This window comes from Nomia melanderi, chromosome 7, assembly GCF_051020985.1.
Source record: "Nomia melanderi isolate GNS246 chromosome 7, iyNomMela1, whole genome shotgun sequence".
NCBI lineage: Eukaryota > Metazoa > Arthropoda > Insecta > Hymenoptera > Halictidae > Nomia > Nomia melanderi.
This window is the reverse complement of record NC_135005.1, coordinates 17553972-17578905: the sequence shown is the minus strand read 5'-3', so window position 1 is coordinate 17578905 and position 24934 is coordinate 17553972. Positions and strand designations below refer to the sequence as shown.

Genomic DNA, 24934 nt, shown 5'->3' with positions numbered 1-24934 from the left:
GGATACGGTGGGTGTGGTTGCGAGAGTCGTTAACAAATCAAGGAAACGGCGAGTTTCGTCGAGGAAAATCAATGGAAACACATCGCCGGGACGACTATTTTCACGATTATGAAGGGAAATGAAGTTTACACATGTTCCAGCTCTGTACACGTCGTTCATTAGAGAAGAAACTACGAACTGTCGGCTACTACTTTGGTTCGAGCCACTTTCGTCGTGGATTTCCTCATATTTCATGTGTCGTTTAGATTATCACCTGGATACAAGACGGTGCATTTAGACAGCGGACTCGTTTTGGAGTAGATTATATTCTTGAAACCGAGCGCGCATTCCTCGATTTAAAGCCTTTTAATGAAGTAAACCCGTCGAAAGGAGAAAAAAAGGGACTAACTAGTCGTTAATTCGGAGCCTACAAATTCTGCCGGTTGGAAACAATATTCTTTTTCCAACTGAATCGCCAAGGTGCAGACACGTATTTAGATTGTATCGCGTTGTTGAGTAATGAAGTTCCAACATTGTCCCGATTTAACCGAGGAAATGTTTTTCGATTTGAATGTACGATCGTTTCACGCTAATTGCTCCTGAATAGAGGATGACGGGAGGCTCGCATCGAGGGTAACGCCCAAAGAAAAAATTCCGAGATAAAGAAGGGAGCCCGTGGAACGTTCCGGGCTCATCGTTCGATGCCACGGCGCAGAATTCGTTCGTTACGCGTAATGAGAAGCAGCGATTGGCCGTGGCTCGTTAAGTTCACCGGGAACGCATCGATCGCGATCCTTCCGTTATTTGTCAGCGGCGGCGAAACACGTCGAACGGGTCGACTTTCAACGCTGCAACATCTGTTCGCCGATTATACATACGTACGCGGCGTAACGACGGTAATTACTTTTTCGTTTGCCGAATAATTAGTATAAAGTTATTACTACCACTGTTCTTGCCGCGCTTATTAACGAGTGACCGATGCTCCCGCATTAATTGAGCTTTGACCGACAACGGTGCTCGTTTGCACGCTCGCCGGCCCGTACAGTTTTTTATCACCGATCAGCAATCGCTTTTGGCTTTTCGGCACGAAAGTTGGTTGCAGCGATTGCATATGGAAATGCACACGAAGCTGCTCCGAATCATTAATTTAACACTGTACACGTCCGTCTCGTGAAGACGTTTAATTAAACCATTCACCCCGCCGTATATCATCGATTACTTTTAGTGCAACACGCGTATACGTGTACAATGTATAAATTCTGTTTGCCGTTCGATTACGACAAGCTTAAGGGATCCTTCCGCCGGTAACCGTTACTCAACAATGTTTACACATGAAGCGCAACGATATTCCCAGATACTAATCGCGCTTGCCTCCAATTATCTGCAAGACTTTGTTTACAGGAAGCACGTCGAAGCCAAGTAGCAAATTCCAAGGTACGCGTCAGGCGTAAGTAGATCCACTCGTTTCGAGGCAGTAACAGAACTCTGTTTGTTTATCCGCTCGCCTATCGACTCGAGCAAAATCGAATCCCCGCGTGAGCGTAACGAGAACCGTCTCGGCCCGGCTCAAATTCGATCCGAGAAATCACGCCTGTGCAACGGGAGCGGACGCCGTGAGCCCGAGCGCGGCCGCGCGGCCATGAGCGACGTCGATTGGCCCGCGAGGATCGCTAAATTTACGAGCGTCGCCCGCCCGTCGTCGTGCCGATCCGGGACGAGAGGCGCGCGTCGCTCGATTTTCGGTATCGCCCGGCGAGCATCTCGACCTAATGGCAATAACGCGCGAATCGCGCAGCACGGGCACGTCGTCGGCCCGTCGTGTAATTACGGCCCTGGACACGGAAGCGCCTCGATATCTCGGTAATATCGGTTTTCAGGATTGTGGCCTACGTTCTCCTCGTGACTCCCTTTCCCTTCCACCTCTTTCCTCCTTTCTCCACCGCCGCCGCGTCTCTTTGTCCGGTCCCTCTCTCGCTTTCTTTCCCCCGCCCGGCTCTCTGTGTGTCTTTTTGTTCGCCGCACTCGACGCCGTACCCGGCCAGCGCCGCGTTCCAAGGGTTTTCAAGCTCACGAGGGTTTTCCGAGTTACGTTAGGGACCCTGGGAATTGGTATCGGGAATCTCCGACTTGGAACATACCTGTGGGATTATTTAGAGTTACTCCTTGGCTTCCGGACTATCCGGCCGTAGGTCTTTCGGAGCGGACTGTGAGAAGTTGATTCTATTACGGTCGCGTAGCGAAATTTCTCCAGTTGAAACTCACTGATCTCATACCGAAGAATACTGTTACTCAACTGTGACATAAACTACGCCGGAACAGCTGCTGAAAATAAAGAAAGCCTCTCGGAACACGAGAAACCGTTTGCTCATCTCGTTCGACTGCGATTTGAATACACAGTCCCGTGATTATCGGCTCGGCCGGGTTTAATAACACACAGAAGTCCCTCGGCTGCACGTTTACCGAAGAAAATGATCATCGATGAGTCGCTCGTAATCGTTTATGGGGTAATGTTCGACGAGGCACCGCGGAGGGTTGCGTTTCGCGCTTCCCTCGTATGCTCGAGGAAGACCGGGCCAGACGGGTAGGGAAGGGGCGCGTTCGGTTCGTTAACTGACGTTATTATACCGTCGTTATCCGGCTTATACTTTGTTATTACCAGCGGTGTGTTTATTCCGGAACCGCGGCGAATTCGTCGGGGGGCCCACGGTTTGCCCGATGATTGACGGAATCGGCAATTACGGCACGGATTCTCGCACGTACTTACCTACCGGGCCGTTCCGGCGCACCGAGAGGGCTACACGCACGTCGCGGGAACCGGTTGGCTGACGCTCTTTAAAGGTGCACGTGTCCCGTCCGCATAGGAACGGCCTCGTTGCGCGCTCATCGGGCTCGGGCCCTCCTCTCTTTTTCCGAATTTCTTCGGGGACCGAGGCGCAGGAGCCGCGTGAGCCGGCAGGAATGCCGTCTCGGAGAAAAACGATCGATATGTATATCGGCATAGATTGAATTTCATTCGGGGGCCGAATCGCATTATGCCCCATACGACGCACGAATATTCTCGATGTTTATTATACATCAACCCGTCGCCGCTGAAGGTTTTTCGCTAGAAATATTCGATGTTTCTGGGAGAAACTTGCACGACGGTTTTGGAAGTTCACCGAAGAAACTGCGGATAAACTGAGGATGTGTTATATACTATGTGTTATTGTTCTCGGAATACTCTCTTCGCTCTTTCTTATAATTCATTGAAATATTTGACAGTTCTCGTAGCTTTGTACGAATAGAACAGAAATATTTAATGCTTCCGGATGAAACGTGGACGACGGTTTCGGAAATTAATATATAATTCGTATAATGTACATCATTGTTCTTGAAATACTCTCTCCGCTCTCCCTTATTGGCAATTTAAATATTTGAGACTTCGTATAACTTTGTACACCCCCTTCTCATTTCGTTCTAATTGTCACGTCTCTCCGGTGTTCGAGCAGGTACTTCATTATTCGTATCGGCCGAGATGCTCTTTTCGGTGCATCTATAGGCGGAACGAGGGAAGATTCGTCCGAGCCTCCCACCCTCGAGCTCCCGCGACCCGTTCTCCCTCCACAGCGTCACGTGATACCTATATCGATCAAACAATGGGGAATGTACAGTTAAGAGTCGGAGGATTCTCGTCTTCCAACGAGAGACACTGGCAGAGTAAGCACCGCGCGATGGCTCCGTGTATCCAGATATTTTCGGCGATTTTCGTATAAAAAGAATATTACCGCAGCACCGGAGACCGCTGGGAATAAAACGAGAAACGTGTCGTCCGATCGATAGGGTATACAACCGACAATGAATTCAATTTTTCACCCGGGAAGCCATATTTTTTCGGGAGCGTTGATTCGGGGGAGGAGCGTACGTTCACGGACAGCCAGTGGAAGGGGACCGCGGGAGTCGTTTCACGGCCGAATAAAATCGCGAGTCGGCGTAAATAAAGCGCGAAACTCGGCCTTTCGAGAGATTTCCCGCGGCGGAAGGTGGGGGCCGAGCGGGCGAGCGCGCGAGCGCCGGGAGAACGGCGGAATTCCTCGTAAAAATTTAGTCGGCCGGTGAGAAACGTTTCGGCGGGCCGCATAAAAATACCCCGAGTCCCGTCACTCGTGCCGTTAACGTTCACGCCTTCTTAACGTCGAGTTACTGCCGCTTCAGCCGAGTCTTTAGGGCTTCAAATAGATTTCCCCGGCATCTTCTCCCATCTAGACGTTTTTAAAGGTCGCCACCCCTCCCCCGCCCTTGGCCGGAGGTAATTAACGTTAAATTGTTGCCGTCATTGCTGCACGATATTTCACCGGGCCGGCATCTGGTGTGTCCGTCGTTGCACACCGAACGCACGGACAGAAATCGTGACTCTTATATCCCGAACTTTACTACCCGCGGATCTCTCTCTCTCTCGCCCCCGTCCGCCATTGTTACGACCCTGTTTTATACGGTGCACGGGGTGGCGAGTGAATCGAGAGTCACCGTGCAGCCGCCTATAAATAGGCGTCGCATAAAAATCCGAATTTCCTTTGATCGCCCGGACAAAGATGCTGCGTTTCATTCGGGTGTTCCGGACACGATTCACAGTGGGAGAAACGCTATTTCGTTTCTGTAAATATTGCGAATGGAACGGAGGAGGAACTCGACGGAGAACGTACGTTTCTTCGTTGCAATCACTTCGAGTCCATAACTTCGACTTTACAATCCTAGGCTTCTCTCGACGTTTCAATCTCAAAGAATAACGGGAATACCTGACACGAGTTATTCTTGAAAATTACGATTCGAACGTTCTTTCGACATTTCAGTGTGAACCACAACAAAAATATCTCCTCCGAGTTCTTGTTAAAAATTCTACAAACACCTCTCGTATCGCGTCGAAATCATATTCCGCGCTCGAACGCTTCGTCTTCGAATGTAAATCGAATCTTACCGGAACTCTCGGGACGCGGAAGGTATTGTTAGGACACGATTGACTGTTACAGCGCCGCGAGAGTAACCGTAACGGTTAATTTGTCGCGGAAAAGAAAGGGCGACCCGGCCTCGGCCCGTAATGCCGTTGTCGTACAAGATCTCGTGTGACGAGGGAAGGGTTCGAGGGGAGATCCGGAGGCTCCTTCGTTCCCTGTGTACTCCGGATTTCAGTCTGGAGAAAAAGACACATGGTAGGTGGAACGAGCGGCGGTGACGAGTCAGGGAGGAACGGAAGAGGGGGGAGGATCGGGCTAGAGAAGTCGAGAGCCCGGTCTGTCCATTCGTATCTCCGGGTCCGCCATCTTTTTGGAGCGATTTGCGCGCGCCTGATCTGTCCCTCTTTCCCTATATCAGGGTACATTTATAGCGTTAGATGCAGCTGACCGTACTCTAAATCTTCGACAGTTTTATAGAGGATTTGAAATCTTTATAGAGACAAAAATCAATTTCACTTTACACCTTGAGCGAGGGCCTCTCGTTTCTCTTTATAACAGTCGTGCGATCAACCCCGCGAAATGTTGATAATTAAATTGACTTTGCGCGATATTTCGTTGGCGGTATCGACTTTCATTTTCGAATCAAAAGCGTGTCACCCGCATGGGATGACGTGTGACGAAGCGTTAATCGAATGATGTTAGAGCCGAGAGTAGAATAGCCTGTAAATTAGTTAACATCTGTTCCATTTTGATAAAAGTGTTCCATAAACCAGCGATAAGAGTAGAATTCAGGATTGCTCGGGGAATGCGGTACGAGCTGCATCGTCCGTTCGTCAAGTCCGGTTCTTCGCTCTGTATCGCGTTCCATCGTTTTCCGCAGGGTCAACATTAATTTCACGATGGAATCCGCGTATCGTGTAAACGGTCCGGATCTCGTTGCATATTCCAGCATCGCGTGTGAACGGTCTAGGCGCCGCATTGTCAAGTCTCTCCGGTTACTTTGCATGAGCGCCGATAACTCGCGATCAGGTCGCTGTTTAACTCGGCTGCTTTCGTTCGACACGTGTAATCTCGTTTATAACGAACCCTTCCCGCGCGAGTCCTGTTTTTCGAAGGATTTCGGTTTCCTCGCGTGAGAACTCGTGTTTCCCATCAATCCGACAACGATTCTTTTGATCTGTCAATTTTTGACTCAAAGAAACAAAGATTGCACACATTCTATTTCTTTCGAGCCGCCATTTATCTAGAAATTATAGTCTGTTTTTTGAAAGAAGAGGTTCGATGTATAATAATAGCTGTTCGTGGTGCTCCAATCACTTCAGGCTCGTAAAATTTGGGTTATTGGAGTGACACAGCTATTGTGACGAAATACTTCGAGTACCTACACCTCCTTCCTCGGAACAGGCAAAAGTAATATTACCGAATACCGAAGAACGGAGAGCCGTGATTCCCCAAGAGAGTGTTGCATCAGAATTTCCGGAAAACAATTATTCTCTCGAGATAGTGTAAATGGAACGAAATCGAAACGGTGACCGAGTTTCTTTTATCACGGCCGATATTGATATTGCTTTTAGAACCCGTATCAACGGAGAAAGAGCAAGATCACGGTGAACGATAATGAACGCGTCGAAATAATAGTTTACAGCGGACATATACGATGACGATTCCTCTCGCAATCGCGTCGAGTGGCGATCATCGGTAGATACTCGAAACGCGTCGAAATTCGCGTCGCGATAACGCGAGCTTCGTAGATAATTGAATATTACCGGTGTTTGTTCAACGGACAATTGTTAATAAAAGGACGATTTATCGGCTCGTTCGCGAACGGATTATCGAGGCTCGGCCGATCCGGGGCTTATTTAGTGCGTCGGCCCGCTGGGAATCGATACATTGTAAATTCGCGGCCATAACGAATGAAGGGTTCGACCACTTACGTCGAAATTACACGTTCCCGCCGGTAAATTATTCCTCATCATCGGCATCGAAAGAACTTACCTTGCGTTCTCTTTACACCTGCGTCACGCACCGCTACACACCCTTGCATCAGATCATCGATAAACCGTACTTAACGTTTTCCACGAACGTTCCCTCTCCACGTATCGCCGCGAGCCCACCGACCGATCGGCTGCGAGCATCTTCCAATTAAAAGAAATGCATGTAATCAACCGGTTGCCACGGTTGCGAACGCGGCCGTTCCGTGCCAGGATTTGAATTTTATTTCTCAATTCGCCGCCCGTCCCTTCGCCCGAGCCGCTCTAAATGCGTCCAAGATCAAAGGTAGAAAGGAACAGTTTCGCGAAATACCCTGCTCGCGAACCTTTCGTCGGGAATCCTTCTAATTGCACGTCTCGGCCTTCCGTTGCTTCCCTCGCCGCCGCGTTTATTAATGCCAGCTCCAATTATTTTCTCCCAGAGCGACGCGGCAGTTAGCGAATCTTCGGATCGGTGAAACGCGAGTCCATATTCTAGTACATTTTCCATTTTTCGTTCACCGTAAACCGGATTTCTACCGAGAAAGCAGGACAGTCGTTCCCTCTGTGATACACAGCGTTTCAATTAATTCGCGGAATGCAACCGAGTAAAGATTTCGCGGCTCTGCAATTATTGCGAAACAGTGAAACGGTTCGTCTCGAATCCGATCTCGTGCAACAGAAAAACTGTTAAAACCTGTTGAATGAAAAACGCAGTGAACCACTCTGAAGCGTTCGCCGAAGATCTCAATCAAACTACTCCACCCAAGACGTTTTCATCCCCGAAATCTCGAAGACTAGAACAACCCTCGACACGCTCTCCTCGGAGCAGGTCCGTTTCGCATCTCTTCCGTTCTCTGCGAAAACCTCGGCGACCAGTTGGCGCGCGCGAGTATCGGTCGTAGGAAGCCTCGCTGGCGCGAGCCCGCTGGGAGTCGTCGCGACCCTTCGAGGGGGTTGATTTGCGAACGCGCGAGCGTCATCGAATCGTCGTCGGGTTGCGAGCTCCAACGACAACCGTGGGGAAGGGAGGGACGCGAGGAATATAGGGGGTCGACGGAGGATGGAGGGTCGTAGCCAGGAGGACTCTTCCCGCGGGCCGGGATCCGCAAGGGTTTTCGCGGCGGTGGTTGCTGCCGCGGGGGTGAAAGTGGGCTTTTAAAAGGTTCCGATGGGAAACCCAGCAGGGCGTGAATGGCTCCAGACGCGGCTGGAGGAGCCGGAACGTGTTCCGTTCGGCGAGAGACAGAGGAAAGGAGAGAAAGAGAGAGAGGGAGGCGGAGAGGAGGAGGAAGACAGAAAGAGAGGCGACGAGGAGAAAGAAGAGAGAAACGGAGAGAGCGGTCCGGGGAGGAAGAAAGGCGAGAGTCGAGAGAGGGACACGCATACACGTTGGATTTCGCGCGTGCACGGGGACACGGAGGCCAGACGTGCGTGTGTCACGGCCTCGAGGTGTTCCACCACCACCACCGTTGCCAGCATCACCACCATTGCCACCACCATCACCGCCGCCGCCACCTCCTGCACCTCCCGGCTCTTTGTTCACGAAAGTTCGGTTTACCTCGTTCCCTTCCGAGACCGGGTCCCGGTTGCTGGGTTTCCTTTTTTCTCGTCTATTTTTGCATCAGCTTCTCGGAGCGCGAACGAGCGCGCCGGCTACACCGAAACGCGGAGGCCGAGAGAAAAAAGGACACGGGGCCCGGTTTCGGCCGTGGAAAATAGAGGAACGTCGCGGGCTAGTAAACGATTATGGCGGACCCGTGTGTCGGTTTAATTAAAGATCTCGACGACATCCTTGGAGACAATATAGCGGCCCGGATAATGTCTCTGCGGCTGCCCCCCCCCCCCCTCTCGCTCCTCCCCCTCATTTCTCCGGTCTTTCTCTCTAGGTGTATTCCTATCGGTGATCAACCGGCGGTAGCCGGTGTCCCGTCCCCGCGCGAAACTTACGCCGCCGTTGATCGAAATAAATTAAAGCCGGTCGCATAGGAATGGCGGCCGATCCGTGCACGAGGGCGGATCATCTCGGATGATCGGCGACACGTCGTCCAATTTCACGGCGGGACGCTATTTAGGTATCGCCGGCGATAAATTATCGGGGTGAAATTTGTAGCCGTCCGGCACGGGCGTCGAAATATCTTACGACTATTTAACGCGACGTGGAATCCCGTTTTTCGTAAACACGTCCGCGCTGCTAGAGATACGGTCGCGATATAATAAAAAAGAAAAACGAAACGGAACGAAACGAAACGAAACGAAACGAAACGAAACGAAACGAAACGAAAACGATAAAACAGTGGCGACGACTCCCCGTATCTTCGTCCCGGTTCCTCTTTCCTTCTTTCCTTCTTTCTTTCTTTCTTTTCCTCCCCCGCCTTTGTCGATCGAGCCTCTTCCCGCGCGACCCGGACGAAGCGAAAACAAAGCGCCGCGGGAAAATCGTGCGCGAGAAATAATGTTTTCCTTGATCCCATTTATCACGTTTCCCGTGGGCGTCCCACCGGTTTCGACACCGATCTACGAATAGAAAGGCGCTGTCGCGTTCCGAGAGCCGTTTCCCGACGCTTCCGTCGCGATCTTCCCTGCTCGAAGGGACCGGAATACACGGGAAGACGCTTCATCAACGCGACGATACACCGACGTTCTCCCTTTCCTCCCCCCCGGCGTTTTCCTCCCGGTTTCTCGCTCCGAGGCTCGTTCTCTCGAAATAACTCTCCTGCCGTATTAATTACGAGGATTCATTTCATCCTCATTTACCGCGAGCTAATTTACCGCGGCGAAGCCTGCGCGATATATGTACGCAACCACTCCCTCTCAAAGCGAGTCTCTCCCGCTTTGGCGAAACAGACGATGAGGACTCCTTGTGCCGAGCCCATGAAGCGATTAATCGCGACTCGGGGTTGTTGCGTTCAGCCGGCTGCGGGTGTGCAGATGGAGCTTGAAAAACCGGGCAGGGAAAATTCGCTCGACGGGGAGGACGACCGCGAGGTTTTCAGAGTTCGAGTTCGAGGGAGGCCGAGATTGCGATTTCAGTTTCAATTTGATGCTTTGCTCCCGGTGCAGGAACCTAAACCGCATCGTGGAATTCTATTTAGATCGGAGTTTCGAGTTGTTTCGAGATCATTGTTCTCGACTGTTGCGTCTGTGTAGCGCGAGGCTTCGTTAACATCGATGCGCGATGGCTCTTCCGGGTTTCTTGCGGGTGCCACGCGTGAAAGATGGAGCCTCTCGACAGGGACGAGAGCCTAAGAGCACTCCGTAGAGTGGCCTCTCGCCTGTGACAAAAACGAAATCAACTTGCAAGCGACTCGGCCGATCTCCTCGTCTTTTTTTCCTCTTCTGAATCTCCGGCGTAACTCTTGTTATCTTGTACACCCCCTAAACTACCCTCGCCTAAAACACGAGGCCATCTGTATTCATGTTAATAAAAGGCCTCCATATTTCCCAGGAGCACGAAAAAAGGCTATTTACGAGCACGACACTGGGAACTGTCATAAATACAAAGCTTCGGAACTGCATAATTATTCAAATGAAACGGAAGTTTCTGAATATTTAAGATCAGCCGCTTTTAAGACGATCCGCGCCGCGACGGAATTTCGCGAGGAGACACGGCTCTATAACGGATTGATTTACGGGCAATTATTACGTATGCTATTTCGCGATCCACAATTAAGGCGCGCTGCCCTGTTTATTATCGATCCCGCGTAGATTAGCATTCGGCGTTCGTTTATCCGAGTTACATTTTTATCGACGCGCAACAGGTACGACGGTTTTCTAACCAGCACGAGACGGGCACCGTGCTTTTTCTTTTGTTTGCCGGTTGTTTAGCGGTTGTATATTGTAGCGATTATTAAGTTTAATTAAGCGGTCACCGCGGCCAGCGCTACTGTGTCTCGTTCTCCTTGCGCGATAACCGATCTCGATTTCTTCGACTCCGCGTATGATGCAAATTACGAGCGTGTTCAATTACATAGACACGATGTTCGTTTGCGGCACTAATTATCGATACTTTCCAGCGTGCGCGTTTCGAGCTGACGGTCGCCGGCCAACCACGTCGAACCGAAAATATCTTCGCCGTATCTTCTCCTTCAACCGCGGAGTCCTCGATCGCGTGTACACATTTTACCCACGTGCATTACAATTTACGCAGAAGTCGGGCGAACTTTTATTATCGAAAAGATCGCAGTTACACTTTCCAAACACGTCGGCGGTGCATCTTGGAAAGTTCGAATTCGAAGAAATGTACTTCGCCGGCCAGAAAAAGTCTTATCACAGCGATCCACCGTGTGTCGAGCGGACGTTGCACGAGGCAACGAAGAAATTTCATCGGATCGTTACCAACTAGCGAACAGCAAGATAATAAATACAGTTCTCCCGCACGATTATCGAATAATTTCAATAACGAACAAGCGGAATAACGGTTGATTATTTATTTGTTCCGGCGATTCAAGGAAAGTTCAATTCTAATAATACCCAAGATCGGTTCCAATCATAGAACACTGTCGCCGTTTCCTTTCCACTTTACGTAACGAACGCACGGCCGAAAAGAACCGCGAGCCGGCGCTCGTTTGTCAGCGTTTATTTACATTTTACCGCAACGGCGCTAGTAACATAATAATCCATTGTTAGGAGCGGCGGTTTTTTTCCCCCGGCCGGTTCGACTTGTACCAATTACGCGGGAATACATGTACACGACAAGGTATTTGCTATCGTTCCAAGTCGGCCGGTTGTTTCGCGTGTTCGAGTTTCGCGCCGATAGCAGTGACAAATGGGGAGGCGGCGGGGCAGGGGTCATTTCCACGGGGGAAACGTTTTTAGGCGGGTTCCGAGGGAGAGGCCGCGGCGGCGGCCACGAACGTCGACGACGACGACGACGACGACGACGACGCGCGTGCGTCCGATGTCCGCATTAGCATATAACGAGGTTCAATTTCCGAGAGCGGAACGTGTGTGCGCTGTAGCCGCGGTTCGCGAAAGTGCAAACACGGCTCCGCTGATATATGAACGCTGCCAGCAATTTGACTTCCTCCGCGCTGCCGATAAATTTCCGTTTAATTTATTCGGCCGAGTCTCTGAGAACGGTATTCACGATAATGCAGGCCGCGTCATTACGCGAAATTATGTGACAATTATCGCTATCGAAGCGCCGCGATCGCGACACTGTCCGCCGCGATCTCGCGCACGATTTCACCTGCGGCAGGAACCGGAGCAACTGAAACAGGGGAAAAAATGCCGGAACCAGAGAGAGAAGGAACTTTAATTCCTGTTTCATTGAGCAAACTTTTTCGAACAGATTATACGTTTCCCCCGATGACTGCGAAACTCGGCGCGGTTCGATCCTTATTAAGGAATTAATTGTCGAGTGTCATCTGTTGTTTAATAACGAGAGATACCGCTACTCCTTCACCGATTATCGTCCATTAAAGTAACACGAAATTGCTATCGAGTTATCGAGCACGCATTTATAATCGGATCCGGCCCGATAAGCGGCCTATCACCTGCTTTCAAAATTACCGTCATTATCACCATTAACCCTTTACGCTGGAATTATTTTTCAAGAGGTCGAACCGCTTGTTATTTATTTTCGCGAACGATTTACCGGCCGCGCTGTTTTCTCCGCGCGCCGTTTCGTGTATTTCATTTGCTGGAATAATGAACAATAATACGACCGGCATTAAGCGACAGGGGAAATTCACGAACGGGAGGAACGGATGAACCAGTTTCGGTATGAGCGTGATTAACGCGCGCCACGATTTTTCCCGACGTCGTGTGTTATTTCGCCGCGTTAAGCGTACACGGCTCTCGCGCATAAGGGAGCGACCGTACAATGGAATTTATAACCGATTATGATACTCCAGATGAATGGGCATCGATGTTATGTAGGCTTAAGTTAAGCTGCTTCTTCAGACCATACTCGAAAGGCATTTATTTTCGATTTGCCCAACGCGTGCCTCTCAATATCTGTTAAATTAAATTCATTATCTGCCTTGTTGCCAAGTTCATCTTACTATCACTTACAGTTTCGTCGACAAGATCTCGTTCGACGTTATCTCCGTCGAGTGTTCTCTTACGTATACTATTACGCAGTTTCTCGGCAAACTGGTAACCCGCCACTTCTACGAGCACGATTTAATGTGACAATAAGAGAACGCTTTGCTACTCTCTCGTATCGACAACAATTATAATTCACTTTCAACCGAACACGATACGAAAGTAATAAAAAACCAAACCTGTTATAATTTTCCAATTTCCGTAACAAGTTTGTCATTACAAAATACCAACCTCCAATATACACATACATCTGTACGTACCAGTCGCTCAGAAGCCAACGCGTGTAAGTCGAGAGAACAAAAATCGACGAATTTAATGTCTTTTCTTCGGAAATTATCCACGCAACATACTCAGAAGCAATAAAATCAGCTCCCTGACCTAGAAAGAGCCGACCGAACCGAGGAAAACCTTCAACGACTAAAAAGAATATTATTTACTCCGTTAAAACCTACAGAATTTGCATTCCCATTACAAAGTCCAAGCCCCGAACTCAATAACGAGTCGCGATAAACCCAAATTCCCCCTTCCGTTTACCCGACCATTAACCGCTCGATCCCTAATTGATACGATTATTTTGAAAAATCACAACAGGACGGTTGGCGTTCAGTTTCCAGATAAACCTAACGAGAGAACCATTTGTAATTCCAGCTGCTGGTGAGCGGCGGACAGCCAACGACGACGACGTCGCCGGCGATGTCGTCGGGGGGTGCGCTCAGTCCGGGCGCGCTGTCGCCGTCGTCGTCGACGACGACAGGCGCCGCTGCCGCGGCCGCCTCCGGAGGGGCGAGCACCCCCGTGGGCGGGACGACAGGGCCCGGTTGCTGCGAGAACGGCAGGCCCATGATGACGGACCCGGTCACCGGGCAAACGGTCTGCAGCTGTCAGTACGACAGCGCGGCGAGGCTCGCGCTGGGCGCCTACCCCAGGCTAGCGCCCACGGCGACCTCCTACTCCTCTTACCCCACGCCGACGCCATCCACCACCGACCAGGGGCCCTACCCTAGCATCAGCATGGACAGCTCAGCGTTCTATCCACCTTTGGTAAGTTTCCGACTCGGCTTTTTCGATTCAATTCAATTACGGTTGATCATCGACCGGTAATTAACGATTACTTCTACTAAACGACGAATGAATAATTCATCGGCGACTGCCCGCTAATGGCGAGGCGTGGAAAACTGTTTTACTAGCCGACCGTGTGTGCGCGCGTGCGTGTGCCCGCGTACAGAACGTATCGTTGGTTTTGCGAATAGGAGAACAAGTTGGCGGCAAGAATCGTTTAACTGTATTTGGGGACGATGTTTAGGGGTATCTGCCGAGGATCGCGGATCGACGGCAGATACTCGGATGACGCGTTTCCGCGTGCAATAAATTTCCGCGCGACCGTTGCCAGTGAAAACGCACTCCGCCTCGTATGATTTATAATGATTATTCGCGACGCACGAGGATAAAAACAGTTGGTCTCGTGCATTTTACCGCTTTTTCCGCTGAACGGTTTTTTGCGTTTAACCTTTGCCTGCGCGGCTATTTATCTCGGCAGCGTACCAGAGTTAAATACCGATACACGCCTGTTCGAATAATTACCGCGACCATTCAATCTCCTTTCAGAAATATCAGTTGCAACGCTTTTCCTCCCGGTCGCGATGTAATGGCCTTTTAGAAATCGAAGATTAATAGGCGAGACTCCTCGGGCAGTCTTTCAATGGCGATAGCAATTACACTCGCGTATCGACGAGTCGTCCTCGGCAACGTAAACCAGTTACTTCCGCCGACGTTAATATTTCAAGAAGATTGCCGGGTTCCCCTGTAACGCGGCGTGGTTTATTAGCCGGCATCCGGTGGGTAAAAGTGTTAATTGCCCCCGTCACGAGCAATTTTTCCGGGACGCCTGCACCGGCAGCAACGTTCCGCGCGCGTGCGATCGGACCCTGTCCTCCCGAGCGTCGTGTCTTGGCACGGAACCGCCGGGAATTCGCGGAGGCCACCCCCGCGGAAAATTCGACGCGTCGCCCGACGGACGGTTCGGCGTAATAAATCAGGCAAATTACACGTGTCACGACTAATCGCAAGAGTTACGAGCCGCGGCCGTATTTATAAACGGAATCATTAAACGGTTTATTAGCTCGGCGGGGGCGGTGGGGGCGAGGGTCGCGCGCGCGGGCCCGGGCATCGTTGCTTTTGCAATACGCTTTGTAACGTTTCACGCGTAAAATATGCGCGGCCGGCGCGGCTCCAGATTGATTGGCCCGTCGCGCTAGGCGTACCGGCCGATTATTAGCCGCACGCGCGGCCGCGGCCTTAACTCAAGACGGATTAGCGCGCGCTCTTGCCGCGAATTAGCTTGGAATCCCGGCGATGGTGTGTCTCGGGGCGTCTCTTCGCGCGTCGCGCCTCGGCCCGCGGTATTATTCACGACCGGCTGTCGCGGGCCGAGCGATAATCTCGTTTAACTTTCGGTTCGCGGAACACGCGCCGTCTAGCCGCCTCTAACGAGGACCGCGCCTGATGGATTCGCGGTTATATCGGGTCGTCCCATAAATAATGCGCTCCTTGCAGGCATCTTTCGCTTCGAACAATCGAAACGAACGGAACACCGTTTCCAGTGGAATTATAATGCACCGATTATCTATAGGTAGATAGCGGAGAAGGATGCATCCTCGGCCGAAAGCAACTTTGTTTATCCCGATGCTTGAAAATAGAAGCGCGTGGAAATCGCGATATTTATGGGACGATCCGATATCCGAGGAAAGGGCGAGACGGGGAGGATCCCGCGAATCGTGTGAAACGCGCGTTTCTCCCGCGAAGACACCGGGAGGAACAGTCGTTCTCCAACCCGACGAAAGAAACCGGCTAATAATAAAGTCCTGGATCGGCTGGCTCCTCCTCCTACTCCATTCCTGCTCAGCCGAGCGCCTCGACCCGTTTACTCGCGAGGATCGCTCGCGTGCTGCCCCGACGAAAGTGTCGACGCGGGTAATTAAGTTGCCCTCGGCATTGATAGCCTATCGAACGGTATCGCGTGCTCACTGGCGATCCTCGCTGCTCGAGTATATGGGGACGCCAGAGTTTTTCGAGACACTTGTTCATCGGCGCGTTCGTTGGTTAAAAAGATCACCTGGAATCTAATCTGTTGACACGGCAGAGAAGTGTTCCCTAATTTTTCAACCCTCTTTCGAGTTTCTACTCCGGGGAATCGGTATTCCTCGAAAGACTCTGCAGTTCAAAGCCCTGCGTCAGCTGGTAGCTCTAAGGGTCTACGCGATCTATTATGCAGACACACACTGTTCTTGCTCAACGTAGCTTGACCGTTAATTGAACGAGAACCTGGAATGTGACCCGTTGCGTGAAAGTGACGCGTGCAGAATTAGCCGGTGACTCTTGTACCAGTAGGAACATTGACTTCTGCTGGACAGGTCCAATTACAATCCGATCGAGGGGAAACCTGAAGTTACCTTTCATCAAATCGACTCCCGCGAACAGCGTACTTTTCCTACCGAAAGTCTCGCTCACGGGTTTTCCAGCGTGCGGCCGGCCGAAGCGTTTTTCACTGTATTTCGCGCCCCCTCCCAATCTCCCCGATCGCGGCCGCGATTAATTTACCCGACACATGCGCCGTACTTTATTTACATGAATCCCCGGTAAAAATTCAATCTGCATTCATGCGGTCCTAACATGTTCCAGCGTTCCCAGATTTACATATCTCCGTAATTAATCCGAATCGGACACATGTCGCGACAAGATTTTTCACCGGGCGTAGCCTCCGTCGATCCGGGCCGGCCGTATCGGCAAGATTTCCAGGCCGGGGAACAGAACGCGATTAACGGTAACTCTCCTTCGTGTTTATCGATTCGATTTGAGCGGAACGGCGCGGCGCGGCGCAATGAAGTCGAGGAAAAGTTCTCTCGCCGGCCGCGCACTTTCTTCGAGCCGGCTCCGTCCGCGTCCCGGGGAATCGCGGCCGAGCGAAATGTTGCTTAATCACGGTTACATCGCCGATACCGCTGATAATGTCCGGCTGACGTAGACGTATAGGAGTAGACGTGCGCGCGCGCGATGCTATCGCGCCGTTTCGGCCAATTTATATCTGCGCTCGAGCGTGGATAACTTGGCCACCGGGAGGTACTGACGATAAAAAGGTCGCCGGGAAAACACACGGCCCGCCAGATGTTGTTGCGAGCCGCTCGAGGCGGCTACGCGCGTCTCGCGAGCAAACAGAATGAGGGCCGATAATTAAGTTTCGCATTTATTCCCCCGTCTAGCTTTTCTTTCCCGATCGCGCGTCTATCGCGAACGATAACAGCGCTAATCCCCGCCGAAGTGAAAGGTCAGTTCGAAACCGAGAGCTGACAAACGAGACTACGCGTTGCGCGGAATTTTTTTCAGTTTCCAACACGCAGAATTGGCCAAGCTGCCAGAGTTTTCGCGGATGAAATGTATATCGTTTGTCTTCGCGCTCCTCTCGGGCGTCCGCCTTACCGAGTACCACCGCTGCACGGCACATCGTTGGCAACTTTGGAAAGTTTACGGATGGTTATAGATTAGTCGAACGAAGTAGTAATTTGATTTTTTTATTGAACGGGTTAATTCCTTTCTCCGCGCCTTTCCTTCCGCCGATGGAACGCGCGGAGCGGAGTCGCCTCTTTCTCAGTTTTCCGCGAGACGCGTCGACTTTGAGGTAATCATGGCGGATGATCATTATCATCATATATCTATATCCATACGAGAGTTCGTTCCGCGGCTTCCCGAGTCGGGCAGGAAGCGGAGCCAATTAAATCTGAATTTATCGGTATAATTATACTAATTGGTCGGTTTTGGGCGATGTCGATTCATCTATCTCCGACCCCACCGAAACGCCTCGAGACGGAGCCGATCGAATCGGAGCAGACGTGAAAGGTTTCGAGCGGAGAATCACCGGGTTTCGAATAAAACTGAAAAGAGACGGTTAGCTCGGAATTAATTCCGATCGAACGGGAGACCGCGGACCTCCCGGATCAGGGAATAAATTAGAATTCGACGGTACCCTCGGGGATCGGTTGATAAAGTTATTACATCGACTCGTTAACCGAGGAATTATTTAATTAGCTCCTCCCCGATTTTCCTTCGCGGTCTCTATAAATTACCGGATCAATAGGATACAGTCCACCCAACCGATCGCGTAATTTCTTCTTTTACTCCGCCCGTTCGCGAAGCAAAAGTGGAAACCATGAATTTTTCTGCCGACGGTCATAAATATCGGACGAGCGCGCAGAATTTCGACGGGCTCACGAACCACGCTCGAAGCCCGCCGTTATCTCTGTACCAAAACTTCTGGTTCCTTATCTCGACACTCTTCCGCGGCGTGATTTAATTAACGGGACAACGGCTGCTCATAAATAGGACAAGGTAATAGCGTGAGGTGAGCAGAGTTCAACGAAGTATCGGACGGCCCGGCAGATATCAGGCACCGTGTTTGCCCGGTTCAACGGCGAATTTCCATCGTCCATCGGCCGATCGGTCGAATCGGGCCAATCAACGGGTGTCCCGCGATAACGCCGCGGCACTCTCGATTGGCCAAAATTATACGGTCGGCCGACAAATGAACGGAACCGGCGATATCCTCGATAACAACGAATCGTTTAGCGCTGCCGGCGACGCGTGAGTCACCGTTCGCGCGACATTAAAATTTCTCCGCGCGTTTCCCGAACGACACGCGTATTACTTCACGTCGATTTCGCGGGTAGAAAGTTTATCGTCGCTGTCCCAACCTCGATCTCTCGATAATACTCGTGTATCTGCCGATTTTTCCCCGCGACGCGTTCGCTCCTCCACGACGCGAGTTCTCGGTCGCTCGTTTGATCTCACCGCCGCAATCAGTTCCACGAGTATCGATAACGACCGATACCATTGCTTCTTATCTGCTCTTATTGTCTCTCGAACCGGTAAACCGTTCCCGTCGTCATCGACTCGGTTTCTCGGATAATTGGAAGTAATTTTTCCTCGCGAGACGCGTCCCGCGTTCCCCTTTCAACGGGGGAAGATTAATCATTTTCCGATCGCCTCGCGTACTCGAGTTCATTGATTAAATCCTCGCGTACACGACCGACCTCGTAGCCGTAAAATGTTGCGGAACCCGTGAATAGTCGCTGCGCCGCGCGCCGTGTAGCCGATGCAGCATTAAACGAGAAAGATGTACGCTCGAATAACAGCCGCAGGAAAATAGAGGCGATCGATAGCGGAACAGGCAACTAGCTAATTCGTGGCACAACGCGTCAGACGTTGAATGGAACTGAAGCGGTTGCTATCTGAATGAGCGCAGACATCGGAAAGCGCTCGCGGGAAGACCTAAACAACCAGCGATTTTCGAAGCATTGTTTGATCGGCCATTAACTTGGAATTTCACTGGGAATGTTCAACGAACGATTCGAGTTCCTATATTTCCGAGATAGTTATTAGTTCTTAATGTACGGGAAAGAAATAAATTCTGAAAAATATTACAGCGCATTAGTAAGCGGCGGTGTGAGAAATTCAGTTAGTATCCGACGCGATTTCACGTTACGCTTGTACCGGCGCCCGCAACGCGCCGTATCAATCCAACAAATTAATTTAGATTGGCAATTTATCGCGACGGGCAGTGCGAGAGAGGCGGGCCGTGAACGCGGACGGAAGGAATGCAGATTTAATGCCCGGCTTAATTTCTGCCGTTTCACAGTTCGTTCCGCGGGCTGCGTGCGTTTTCAGCGCCAGTGTTTAATTGCCGTTGGAGTATTTTGTGACACGCGGTACGCCTATTATGTCAACGGTCCGTGATAATGCCATTCATAAACCGTTGCCCTCGCCGAGCGGTGGCCGATTAGAAACGGCACCGAAGCCCTCTGAAAAATTGCACTGCATTCGGATCGTTGGGAACGCGACGGTTATACAAACTTCGGAGGAGAATTATCGGTCAAACGAAGCGAACCGAGTCCCGTTGGATCTATTACATGCCAGAAAGTGCAACGGGCTATAACTTTGACAAATTCTGACCGCTCAGTTTCAGTCTGTTCAACGCTAGATCTACCAGATGCGTCAAAATTACCTATTCCTTGATTCCTTCTTTCGCGATCACTGAAAAGATACGAATACCGCTACGATAAATCACTAAAGAAACTAAGTAAGTAATACCCAAGCTGAAATATAAAGCAATTCGAGCCTTAATAAATCCACCCTCATATATTCTACAGAGAAACTTACAAAGCTCGGTCTAAGTGCTCGGTAGATACTGTTAAGAAACTCCTTTCGACTGTACAACATCTCGGTGACAGTAATCTCCGTGCTAGATCTTGACCTCTCGGTCCCTATTTTGAAAACTCCATTGAATTCCGACGAGTGTCGACTCGTCTGTCATCGCGTTAGGTACAGTAAGAAGCGGGCAGTCCGCGCGCGATCCAGTGGGGTTCGCACGGCTGGGGCCACGGAAAGGCGTCGAGTCGTGTGGAGTCGAGTCGAGTCGAGTCGAGTCGAGCCGGGTCGGGGCGGGCGCGAGCATTCCGATCCGCGATATCGCGAAATGCGTTACTTTACGGGCCATTGATAAGCGTAACACACGTAGCACGCTTAATCGCGGACCGTTTACGCTCTTATAATTGGCAGTTACGCGCGACTCGCATGCGATACAATGTGCCTACACGGCTCGTCTCGGCTCCGCCGCGCTGCGTCGCGTCGCGGCGCGGCGCGCTGCGTCCCCCGGACTTAATGTATGTAAACGCGACGCTGGTAAATACGGGCCGCGTCGCGCACGCCGATCTTTATTTTCCCCGAGGATCGTTCTGCCGTCTGGCTGAGCCCCGGTAATGCTCGTTGCGCACGGCGACTAGCATCCTGCGCATAAACGCAACGGTGAACCTGACGTATTAAAGCCGGCTACGCGGGAGTAGGGGGTGAAAGCTCGTTCGGGGATGATGCCGGCTAACGTCCGGGGCGCGACGCCATTCGCTCCTTATTCCCCGAGTTCTACCGGGCTCTTGACTTATACGGAAGATTTGAAAACTTCCTGCCCTCGGAGGGAAAGGAGATGGATCCGCCTGGACGCGCAACATGCCCTTTTCCGAGAGAGTTGCCGCGTCGAGGATGTAGCTTCCGAGAAATATAGGTAGTTTGCACTGTGATTTGTTTGTTCGACGCTCGCGCTTTATCTTGGAATGATAAAAGTGATGGCTGGTTTTAACGGTGAATTCGAAATCGAGGCTTTCGAACACTTTGTTCGACGGTTTGTGACACGAACGCGTTATTTAATGCGAAGACGGGTTTCTAGTTTTTCAGTTAGGATCAACAACGAACCGGTCGTTAATTGTACGGAATTCGTATTCTCTAGACAGAGCAGAGATTTTCTCATTGATCTAATCGATTCGATCGTCCTCAATGATAGTATATTACGCAAGGACATTAATCTGTTCGTAACCATGCAACTGATCACTCTGAAACGTGCTGCTCGGTGTTCCGCGCTCGGCCACAAAAATTCCGTGGTAGCTCCCCGCAGTCGAGGTTATTAGTTGACCGTAGCTGACCGATCGACACTCGAGGAATGCCATTTGTCGTGAGACGGTACGTCGAACGTCATAGCTTTGCACCTTTATCGCAATAAATTGCAGCCGGCCAGTCAGCCCTTCGAGGAATTTCAGCGGCCGTCGCGTCGTGCAATTTCGTGCACGCGACGATCCGCCAACGGCCGCGGTCACCGCGCAGCCGGGGACCCTGGAATGTCATAAGCGTCCGGTCACCGGGAATTTTGAGAATTTTGACGAGCGCCGTCCTAGGAACTAGCCCAGCGTGTCGGTCTTCGATAGAGATCCCCTAATGACTCGTCGTTTGATCCGCTTGTCAAAACGGTGTTGCAAAAATTGCCACGCTGTTAACGAACCCTTCATCCCCTAATTTTCGACGCTACGAACGCCGACACGTGGTTCGCGTCACGCGTTTAAAACCGCGCCGAAAAGGTCGAAAACCGTCCGACACTGTGCACTTCAACCCCCGCGAGTCGCTGCACATTATTGCCACTTCCATCTCTGGCAGAATCACGTGACTTATTCATGTTACTTTATTAAGCATTATTTTATTGGGACATGAAGCCGGTAAGGGTCACCTCGGGGTGAAAGAGAATGAAGTCACAAGCATGGCAGAAAATACGGCGAGAGTCGGGTGGTTGCTCGCAGATGCTGCATTGACCGCATATGTTTTATGCATTTTTACGAGTACGGGGTATCGCGCTTTTCATTTAATATCCCGCACGGCTGACGTGCCGCTGGAACTGGCGATACTCACGATTCTCGTGAAAATCCGCCGGCCGAGTTCCCGCTACACGCGCGATCGGTCATAAAGCTGCGCGCTATCGCGCGAAAATAGTTGTCGCCCGCGTCGCTGTCCGCGCGAACTAATCTTATCGGCGAGGGTGAAGTTATTAGTAACATCTATCGAATATAACGTAATCTTATCGCCGCCGAGATATATGTATTGGCTACGAAGTGAAATAAAATGTTGTCACAGTAGATAACGTCTAGGTATTTCAATGTCTATTGCCGCAGGTGTTCAATTTGGAACGAGCTGTCTCCAACCCTGATCACGGTTTAGCCATTATCAAAATTACAGAAACCCTTTCCCCTTTCGGTACCTTCTAAAACGATAACAAAGGAATCGAACGATCGAGCGATATCGCTGTAAAATCTATTCAAAAATATTAAGACAACGAACATCCGCAGAAAAGAACTCTGCTTCAACCTCTCACCCTCCAGCTTCCTCTCCGCTGGTGAATTCTCGCCGGTTTCCCCGCGATCCTTTGTGCCCCGCTGCGGATCGTTAAATAAGAAGCACGTGCTTCCGACGATTCGAGCGGCGCGCCGTCGTTTCGACGAGCATTATAATATAATAAGAATCGGATTAGCATTGAATGAAGTGGGTGGCGCGAGATAGCGGAGAGAGAGAGAGAGAGAGCGATAAAGGGACTAATAAAAAGGCAGAGGCTCTTTAAGGCAACCACGGTGGTGGTCCTTGTTCAACGAAAAGCCAACCATAGAGAACAAATAAACACTCACCCGTCCCGAGGGCGGCGGGGAGGAGGGAACGAAAATCAGAGGGAAGAATAACTGCTTCGCCAGACTTCGCCTCATCTCTCGAAAAACTATGATTTTCCGTCGAACGGAGTTCGCGCACTCGAAAGCTGTCCCGCGCGAGACCTCTCTACGGCTTCATCATCGCTGCGTCGATACTTGCCCCTCTCTCGGCGCGCGCTAATTCAATTATTACGGGACAACTGCCGGCCGAAGCTTCGAACTTTCGCCTCGGAGATCTCGCGTGACGATACCCGCTTTATACTCGGTCAACTTCGCCGGCACGGTTGTCTTTTGTCGCTGGCCGTGGATCGAGCGCCGCGGAACGACTTTCCGCCGAGAGTTCCGAAGTGTTTGTTTGCCGAACTTTCGGCCGCGGCTGCGCATACTAATCGAGTATATACGAGGAAATCCGGCTCCGAGGGAACTTGCACGGTTGTTTAGAATTATTTTGCTGAGATGTTTCGGGAACTTTCTTCGGGAGTGTCTGAACGAAGGAGTCCAGTACACGTTCCATCTATATATTCAATGAATTAATTCGAGGAGTACTTATATTCTATTGCTCAGCGAATACAATGTACGCTTATGTGTTTAGAGATTTCTTATCTAGTTTCTCTATTTGGAAAATGGTACGCTGGAAAACTGATTAGCAGCCAAATGGAATGAAAGCGAACGAAGAAACGATAGAATCGACTATTCGATGCGGAATTAATATAGAACATGGTGATATCGTATTTCACGTTGGCAAGTTGAAGGAAACTCGAAATATTCGCGCAAGTTTCACGAGTACGGTCGCTGGCATCATCCCCCTCCCGTTAGCCGAGCGTTTCGCACCCCTCCACGAGCATCCACGCGAAATAACGATCGCGACATCACCGGGAGTCGAGAATCGTTCCGCCGAATGAAACGGAAAAAACCGAACCGGGGAGAGAAACCGTGCGTTTATTCGAATCTACCGTTAATCGAATTGATACGAGTCCACCCCATCGTTTAATAATTTCGCGTGTCGTCACGTATCCGACGGCGTGCGTGCCGGCCACAAAGCAGCCCGATCCGTCCCGATACAACGAGCGCGTGCACGTGCTCGCCGATAATCAGTCGCGGCATCTTCCTCGATGGAAACGTATGACGCCGTGCGTCACGGCAAAAGCGCGACGCGGACTGATAACGCCGCGATAATATACGGAAATTCGAATCTCTAATTCCGACCGGTTTGATTGCAACAAACGTTTTCCCTCCTCGGTGTTCGCGGAACTGCGGCGTCGGAACGCGATACACGAAAAAAGCAGTTCCACACGTGTCCTGATCCATAGATATGTCTCAAGTCCGACGTTTTTCTGATCGTAATTCCGTTTTTCAAATGCTCTATTTGGGAACTGTATCCACGGCAGTGTCGATCCAGCTCCGATAATCCTTCCAGAAGTAAAATATTAACTAGCAGGCAATTTAGATCGCATCCGTGGACACTGTTATTTACATGAATCATCCAGTAATTTCACGAATGAAATGCCGCGGTGCTAAATAATTGCGCACAATAAAGAACTCGCTTGAATTGTAAAGACACTGTCCCCGGTAATCTCTCTCGTCGCGATCCCCTCGCAGCGCCATCGTTGCGAAGTCCACGCGTCGGAACCTCCAAGATCGTCGCGCGGTGTCTCATCAGCGTACGCTCCAAAATTCGTCAACGTTTGAATGGAACTGGTATATCGAGGCGGAGCCCCGGGTCGTGGACTGCCGGACGTGTTCAGAAAACTCGAGGAGCACGCTTATTGCTACCTTAATGCACCCCGGCTCGTATAATCGGCTGCTGACCGAGCCGCGTTCTGCAGTCGTAACAATAGTCCGAGGCGTCGACGCTGGACCACCCGTGGCTCGCCATTAAAGTCGCTCCCGGGGAAAGGGCGCTCGCCGAGGAGAAATCAAGTTGGAAAAAGAGGAGCGAAACTCCGGT

General features: G+C 50.9%; 2 protein-coding genes across 5 annotated transcripts in view; one reads left to right on the top strand and one right to left on the bottom strand.

Annotated features, from left to right (window-relative positions):
• Window positions 1–24934, bottom strand: part of LOC143174175 (uncharacterized) — a 273986-nt gene that overhangs the window by 189340 nt on the left and 59712 nt on the right. The gene's annotated exons all lie outside the window — the stretch shown is intronic.
• The window catches only part of LOC116424986 (uncharacterized), a 92864-nt gene that overhangs the window by 33174 nt on the left and 34756 nt on the right, over window positions 1–24934 (top strand). For all 3 annotated transcript variants that reach the window (XM_076369590.1, XM_031972106.2, XM_076369591.1), the window contains exon 2: window positions 13577–13969. In XM_076369590.1, coding sequence (XP_076225705.1) covers window positions 13577–13969 — 393 coding nt within the window. The remainder of the gene's footprint in view (window positions 1–13576; window positions 13970–24934) is intronic.